Consider the following 8,764-nt stretch of genomic DNA (forward strand, 5'->3'; position numbering starts at 1 on the left):
ACCCGCATCCCCTGCATCGGCAGGCGGACTCTCAACCACTGCGCCACCAGGAAAGCCCTCTGGGGAAGCCATCTGGGGAAGCCCTCTGTGTTTTCTTTTAGATGCACACTATCAGAAAACTCTGGTTTCATATTAAAGAGATCTAGTACCTGATTTTTAAAACTTCTCAAAATATACAAACAGAATTTTAAATAGTTTTAGTATCTTGATGCAGGATATATTGGGAATTTGATGTCTGAAGGCTGATCACTAACAGTATGTTGCAAGCATAGATGCCATCAGTACATAAGACAAGTTAGACCAAGCACGGTCAAATTTACATATTTACAATGGGTGCCAGCGCTCTCTGTAAGATGGGGGTGTCTTGGCTACCATAAAACAGTGTGATACAGGGTCCAGAACATGCCCTACACAATTAGAACTGGGCCTTCTGTGGCATTTAGTTGAAACTTGCATAGTCTAGTTATGTTATTTTGCTGGCTTATACATGTATAGCTAAATTTTAAGAAATAACAGTACAGAGCTATGGCCTTTTGAATGAATGACCCATCTGCAATATCAAACATGCATAGAAATGGCTGGAGGCACTGAACCCTGAGATTAGCACATGTCGACTTAACCTGGCAGCAGAAGTCAACATGTTGTAGGGCAGTGTGTTCATATGTTACAGGCAGATTTTGCTACTCATTATAATTAAATATGTAATTGTATCAAGTATTATGAGGTTGCTAAGCATCTCCTTGGAGTTCTAGTGTCAAAATCTCTAGCTCATCTGGCCTGATACCCCTCACCAAATTGCCTGGATGCTAAAGAATTATTCTAGTAATAGGACATAAATGTGTATTTCCTGAAATTTTGGTCACTTCATTTTGTTGCAGTGTCCTCATCAGGTGACCTACCTGACAGTTTCTTTCTTATAACAAATTTATATCTTTCATTAGAATATTACCAGCTAATTCTCAGAATAAAGTCCTGACACCTTAGTTTGGTTTTCAAAGTGTCTGTCTCTTTCCAAAGCTATTGCTCCAAACACTGCACCCAAACAGATCTTCTCATTTCCATTTGTTTTTCTTTCTACTGCTTGCTTTTGCTTTCTATTCATCTAAAATGCCTTTCATTTATATCTCTTCATGTCTAAATCTTTTTGATAAAACCCTTAGAAGTGATTATCACTTTTGGTCCAGCAATATATATATTACATACGTATATCCTATACTATATATACATATATATATATACAACATATATAAATATATATACACAATATAGACTTACACACAGTATATAAATCACACAAAAGAATATTTAATGACATAGATTTTTTTCTCATTAAGTGGGAAGGCAAATTGAAAAATATTATGATTCTCTTTTTTTTTCCTTAAGAGAGAGGTTTATTTTGCTTATTGGTATTTTATGTTTGGACAGTAGACCTGTTTTACTTTTGTAAAAAGTAAAATTAATAAAACTTACCTCTAAAGCATAGGATACCTTATCCCATCCTTAAATGAAATTCTGGAACATCTGAAGTCCAAACTCTTCCAAGTTGTTCTCACAATTACTCATATATCCAGGTATTTTAAAGAAGATTTAACAAACCTGAGTGGCACTAATGTTGAGGATAATGCTGATGTTCAACACAGCATATTTCTGATCCGTTTCTATCCGCCCACTGAGCTTTCCTTTGGAAATCATCAGACTAATCATCCACTCGTGTTTGCAATGATACCCCTTATTTTCATGGGTTGGGTCACACCAGTGATATTCACTAACAAAAGAGGAATTGAGATTTACTATTTCCTAAAGACCTGGGGTGACATTTTTCGAATATTCTCCTCAACAGAAAAAGGGCATCTAAGTCTGCTGTGTCATGGTTGTGAATAACATGTGCACAAAGAAATTTGACTATTGTTTCCAGTGAAGGTATTATGTAAAGGGAATACCTTTCAGACTACTCTTGTTGCCCTGGAGTCCTGAGATATTGCTTTGTGGTTTGTTTGTGCATCCATATACACTCCTCCTGAAACAAAGAGGATATATTTGGTAGTCACTGATAATTTTTTTAAAAAGTGGATTAGGCAATTTTCCTTGAAACTTCTTTGCTAATTTAGCATGAAGTAGAATTATATAGTAGAAATGAAGGAATTTATTTGGAGGTATCAAAATAAGAAGGGGAATTGTTTGGTTACACAGAGGACTGTAAGAGGGCTGAGGAACGGATTGAAGAAAATTATCAAGCATGCATGTTGTTTTTAAATGATACTTGAGACTGAGATGTGAAACAGCTGTGTTGTTGGGTTTTTTTTTTTTTCTTGTGCCAACTTTCCTTATTTGATTGATTTTTCTCTCTGACAGCCCATTGTGCTGATAAATGTGTCCATGGTCGCTGCATTGCTCCAAACACCTGTCAGTGTGAGCCTGGCTGGGGTGGGACCAACTGCTCCAGTGGTAAGTTTCCACCTGCTGTTGTCTGTCTCCGGATGTTTTTGCTGTATGGGCCCCTTGTCTGCAGATTACATGAGCCACAGGTTTCCCTCTTCATCCCAATGCAGAATGTGGTGTAGATTCCCAGTCCAACTCACGAATACTGTTTCTTTTAAATCTCTACATGTATTATACACAGAACTGTTATGAATAGAGTATAAAGAAAGGTACTTGGAAAGAAGATTTCAATCATCTGATTCTGGTACTTCTGTGAATATCAATGCATTTTCCAGGGTAGGGTCCAGAAGTTAGATTCCTTAACTCAGTAAAGGCAGTTGTGGTAACACAGCTACGGTATTCCTGCGTCTGTTTTTACTTGTTCGTTTATCTAATATATTTTCTTGGTGATGAAAACTTACCACTTGTTGGTTCTAAAGTAGAAGTAAAATTGATATTTTCAATGCTTAACATATTTATCTTTGAATTCTGAGGTGCAAATAATAAGTACTTGCACAGATTACTGGGAAGACTTATTGGTAATAAATGAAAATTCATGAACATTTAGGTATTAAATCAATTCATAATATAGTATATAAGTTTTCTCCATTATGTTAGAATTATAATTGTAAAACGGTGGTGTTTTAGACTATAAGCAGATTGCACTTAAAATCCTATATTCATTATTATGAGGATTAAATGATGGAATGTCATGTAATACAGTTGCTTTTCTAAATTTCACAGTTAAAACTTAGGTTTTCTGGCTAACTCCTTGCTGTGCGTGTAATTGTGCACTCTTCCTGTTCCTTTATACTTCGTTTTGCCTTGAAAAATGTGAGAAGGAATTGAAGTGCAACCAAATTGTAATGCATGAAACGTTTACATTTAGAGAAAGGGAAAAATAGTTTTAAAAATTAGCAGACTCTCATGACAACACAACTCTGTCCTCCTTGCTACCAAAGAATTTTCTGAAACTAGTCCAAAAGAACTTTAAGCTATGTAGATAAGCTGGTTTTAAGAATTTTTACTTGCTTCCATTTGGAATTGGGGAGATTACTCTTTATCTTGTTAGAACTACTTGTTTTAGACTTGTGATCTCTTGACTGCCTCTAAAACAGCATCTTCAGGGGAGGTCCTTATGCTGTCTGTACATAGAACATTCCATGTGAAAGAGCCTTTTTATTGTGTCCTAAACAGGGGTGTGTGTGTGTGTGTGTGTGTGTGTGTGTGTGTGTGTGTGTGTGTGTGTGTGTGTGTGTGTGTGTGTGCGCGCGCGCGCGCGCATGCACGTGCGTGCGTCTTTCTGCCCCGACAGGCTTCCCATTCCAATGAGTAACTGTCCTGCAGGGTTTTGTTAGCCTTCTGTTAGAGATCAGGAGGGGAGAGGGCACTTTGTTCACATGCTGTTGAGGCGATGTTTGGGATGTGGGATCTGGCTCATGTCCATTTTTCTGGCCAACTGACCTCAAATGCATTGTTGCTTTCATTGACTTTTCCAACTTTAAGATCAGTTGTGACTACACATTTGGAAGAAAAATAACATTATATAAACCATTGGGAAAGAGAAGAGTGGCTATATTCTTCATTTGAGAAATGAGATTTGTTACTAATTTCAGAGTGAGAATACTGTGGAATAATTTTAGTTGCAGTCATACTTTGTCCCCTAAGAACTGAAGCTTACCTCAAACTAAGAGATTAGACTAAAGAGTGTGTAAACAAAACAAAAGGTCTACATGGGTTTCAGACTCTCTAGAACTGATTTAGGCCTTCTAAAAACAAGCTGTTGCTGTATTTCGGAGTTGACTGACTTTTGAATGAAGCCTCTAGAATTCTGACAACACATGTTCTTTCAATCCTGGATGATGATATTGAGGTAACTTTTAGTTTATTCTCCACAGCTTATGTTTTGGCTTTATCATGAACAGAAGCATAAATAAATGTGGACAGATATCTGAAGGCTTTAAAGATGTTCTTAGAAAACATTTCTGACACCTTTTTTAAGCACCTAAGAAAATGCTATTCTGAGCCAGAGCACTGAATTTTGTTACCTGGGTTTTGTCTATAGCTGTTACCCTAATATCACTCATTAGGAAGTGTGTAATTTAGTTACTCTTGGCCAGATAATTCTTGAAGCAAATGTACACTCTAGTAATCTACTAAGTAGCAGAGTTAAAATGGCCTAATTCCCAAGGATTTTTATCTCTCTGCCCCCTCCTCTCTGGTTATTGTTATGCATATATTTGATAATATATGTTAGATCCAGAAAATGATTGCTTTTTTAATGACACCAGTTCCTTGTATTAGTCAGGGTCCAATCAAGAGACAGAAACTGAAATAATTTTTTTGAGTAAACCTTTCATTTTGGAACAATTTTAGAAGAGTTACAAAGAGAGTTGACAGTTTCCATACACTTGCGTCCAGTTTTTTCCTTAACATATTAAGTTACCATTAGCTTGGCAAAACTAATTGCCAAAAGAAATTGACATGAATACACTACCAGTTAGTTCCTTACTAGTATATTACTATTAAACAAACTCTAGACTTTATTTGGATTTTATTGTTTTTTCCATTAATGTCCTCTTTCTGTCCCAGGATCTAGTCCTGAGCACTGCACTGCATTTTCACATCTCCGCAGTCCCCTCTTGTCTGTGACAATTGCTCAGTCTTCGTTTTTCATAACCTTGACAACCTTGACGAGGACTGGCCAGATATCCCGCAGAATGTCCCCCAGTCTGTTTTCCTCATGACTAGACTAGGGGTACAGGTTATGAAAATGCCACAGAGTTGAAGTGCCTGTCTCATTATATCGTATCAGGGGTATGATGATATTCACATGACAGCACTGATGGTGTCATCACTCGGTTAACCTTCATCATTTGGTGATGTGTAGTGTTTGCCAGGTTTCTCCACATAAAGTTACTATTTTTCCTTTTCCTTTTTCTCTGAGAATACGTCACTAAGTCTAGCCTACCCTCAAGGATGAAGGGTAGAGATTAAGCCCCATGGTTTTGAGGGGGAGAATATCTACATATGTTATCGGGACATATTCTATAAGGAAGATTTATTTATTCTCTCCCATTTAATCAATCATTTATTCATATCAGTGTGGACTTATATATATTTACATGAGAAGTCAATATTATATTGTTTATTTTGTTGCTTAAATTGTTCCAGCTTTGGCAACTGGGAGTTCTTTTAGGTGGTTTCTGTGTCCTTTTCATACGCCATTGTCGTTTTGTTTTGTTTGGTCTTTTGAGCAGTTCCTTACTTTCTGCTACTGTAGGATACTCCAAGCTCACTTTGTGTTTTTCCTGCTTCAGTCCTAGAATGAGCCATTGGAGAATGGTATTTAGAAACCAAGATCTGGGTGCTGGTGTGCTCGTTACTCCTGCAACACATAGTAACTTGAGCAGGGAAAGTTTATTAAAAAGAATCATTAGCTATAACACGAATTTGGTGTAGCGATTGGCTAGTAGAAAGTAAATAACACTCAAAAGAATACAGGAATGGCAGAAATAAGGAGCATCCACTACTCCTAGGGCTGAGATAGAATACCCAAAGAGGAAGCCCCACTAACGGTGTGATGCAGACCTTGTTAGAGCACAGCCACAGCTCACTGAATGGCAGAGAGACTGCCATGGTACACCCCTAGTGAAACTTGCTGGAAATCTGCTTTCTGGAACTTGCTAGAAATCTGTTCTATAGGATGCTTGAGAAAGCTGTTCTGGAGAAGTGTCTTACCAGAAGCACTCTGCTACAAAAAGGCCCAAGGGGGAATGCCAGGGGAAGTTGCTGGCTGATGGGTGCTGCTAGCCACAGTGCACTGTAGGAGCTGGATGCTGAAGAAGCTGCCTGTGCTGGAGAAGCCACTCCCACTGTGCTGACAGGCAGGCGCTGGGTGCTGGAAGAGCCATGGGCACTTCTGGAGTCAGTTGAGCTGGCACACTAGAGCCATGATGCGCAACACCTTCCTCCTACAGTGTCTCTCCGGCACCCTACAGAAAATGCTTAACAGTCAGCCAGCTGGCAAAGGAAGAGTACTTAAAGGGCCCACATCCATTTTTGTAGATAAAAATGAAGGATAAATTTAGCCCTGAGAGACAATAAAGTGATAACTGGTCCAGTCCACTCCTTTGTTTACTCAGCTTTTCTGTGCACCTTTCTACATACATTTGAATTCTTGTACATCAACAAAATGACTCTGCCTTTCCATCTAATAAAATACAGCCTGACATCTTACAAGTTAAGATGTTCTCACTCTTTTCCCAAAATTAGGAGATGCAAGTCCCAAAAGTCCTGGTATCCAGAGCTGGTTATATTAATTTTTCCTGAAATTCAGATGAAGTACCACAGAATATTTTGCTACCTAGATACTAAAGTTATCTTCCAACAACTTATTTTATATAAAATTAAATAAAAATGCAAAGAGCAGAAAGAAAGAAAATAGCTTCTACAAATAAACACATAGATGTAGCAAGCAAAGAGAAATGTTAAAAACTACTACAGGCCTCTTTTCTGTAATTAGCCACATGCTGTACTTGTATGTATGGCCTCCTTTTTCCCCATTTCATATTTCTCCCTCTCAGCCCAAACCTCAGCTACTTAGGGTTCTTCATCTGGAGGAGTGACTCAAACCTCCATTCCTGAAGGATCTGAATTCTCAGTTGTCCTGCCTTTTATTGGTTGTTGACACTTTCCATTAGCCTTTACTACCAGACATGGAAGTACCAAGAGGTGCCCCACAGAATCCCTTGGGCTCCAGACATAGTTCAGCTTTCTCCCATTATGCAGCAGCAGCCCAGTTTCCCTGTGATAATCAAGATCAATCATTCCAACCAGAAGAGTAACTCGTTTTCATAGCTATCTCTCTGTATATTTTTTCCTTCCCAATATACATGGGAAATTAAGAGTCTGACAGTACCTTCACAAGCACAAATTTAAAAAGGCTTCCCTTGGAGGTTTAGTATGACTGTTTACCTTGTCAGTGGATGGATGGATTCCTATATATGGTATACAGTCATTGTTCCTGGGTCTCAATGTATTTTCTGTATGAAAAACCAGGTGTGTCAGAGAACTGAACATGGTTCGTTTGCTTGAAGTGAAATCAAGATTTATGTGACTGACTTGGGCATATTATCTCTTTTTAGGTTTGATTAAATGATTTTTTTTTTTTTAAAAAGCATGCATGTATTTTACTTCTATTGGCATCCTAAAGAATACCCTAGCCTATGTGACATTATCTTAGCTCCAGTTCTCTCTTTCCTCCTCTTTCCTGTTCTCTCTCTGTTCCTCCTCCATCAATATCTCTTGTCTGTTCATCAGTCCTGTATTTCTCTTCCTCCCTCACTGGATGATAACTCCTGGAGGGCAGGGGCTGTGTATTGTTAATGTCTTTAGCCTCCACTGTGCGTGGCATGTGATTGGAGAGCAGTAAATGTTTGTTTCATTTAATGAGATTGAATGTATGATTCTGAGAAGGTCATTCATGTGTTCATAGTTTGAACTTTCACTGAATACTGTGTGCAAGGAACTGTGCTGGATGCTGCAGATAAAGAAACCAATGAGGATTAGTTGTTGGTCCCACAGAGGTCGCAGCCTGGAGAAAAGTAGACAGACTTGTAAATGTCTCGTCCTGAGAAAGAGAACAACCTCAGGAGAAGAGGTGGATTGAGGAAGCTAGAAGTGGTGGTGGGTAAAGTAGTGAGAGGTTTTCTGGCTGGACTAGAAAGAAGGGCCTAATGTTGTGCTGGGGACAGAAAGCAGACTGCTGTGGGGTGAGGGGTGATGCAAAGATGCTAAAGCATAGGCTCCTCTTCCAGAAACTTAACTGGGAAGTCAACAAGAAAGGGTAAAGAGATAGGGAGTTAGTAAAAGACAAATGTAGGCTCAAGAGAAAGTTTGGTGTTTGTTTGCTTTTTTTTCTTTTGCGGTACGTGGGCCTCTCACTGTTGTGGCCTCTCCCGTTGCGGAGCACGGGCTCCGGACGGACGTATAGGCTCAGCGGCCATGGCTCACGGGCCCAGCCGCTCCGCGGCATGTGGGATTTTCCCGGACCGGGGCACGAACCCATGTACCCTGCATCGGCAGGCGGACTCTCAACCACTGCGCCACCAGGGAAGCCCTGTTTGCTTGCTTTTGATTGTGTTTTAAGGTGAAAGAGGCTGAGAGGATGGTGAAAGAAAAGACAGAGTCTGGAGATTGAAGTGAGAGTTCATTTAATCGAGGGAACACAGCTCCTGAGAAGACGGATGGGATCCTGACACTGATGGAAGGATTAGTGTGAAGTACTTCCCATTCCCAACAAAACGAGGGAGGAAAGAGGGGCAGGCAGGATGTTGATAGGTTT

General features: G+C 39.3%; 1 protein-coding gene across 1 annotated transcript in view; it reads left to right on the forward strand.

Annotated features, from left to right (window-relative positions):
- Positions 1-8,764, forward strand: part of MEGF10 (multiple EGF like domains 10) — a 126,009-nt gene that overhangs the window by 39,648 nt on the left and 77,597 nt on the right. The window contains exon 5 of the mRNA XM_007457608.1: positions 2,353-2,445. Within this exon, the coding sequence (XP_007457670.1) occupies positions 2,353-2,445 (93 nt within the window). The remainder of the gene's footprint in view (positions 1-2,352; positions 2,446-8,764) is intronic.

The sequence above is a fragment of the Lipotes vexillifer genome, unplaced genomic scaffold (assembly GCF_000442215.2).
Source record: "Lipotes vexillifer unplaced genomic scaffold, Lipotes_vexillifer_v1.1 scaffold1084, whole genome shotgun sequence".
Lineage (NCBI taxonomy): Eukaryota > Metazoa > Chordata > Mammalia > Artiodactyla > Lipotidae > Lipotes > Lipotes vexillifer.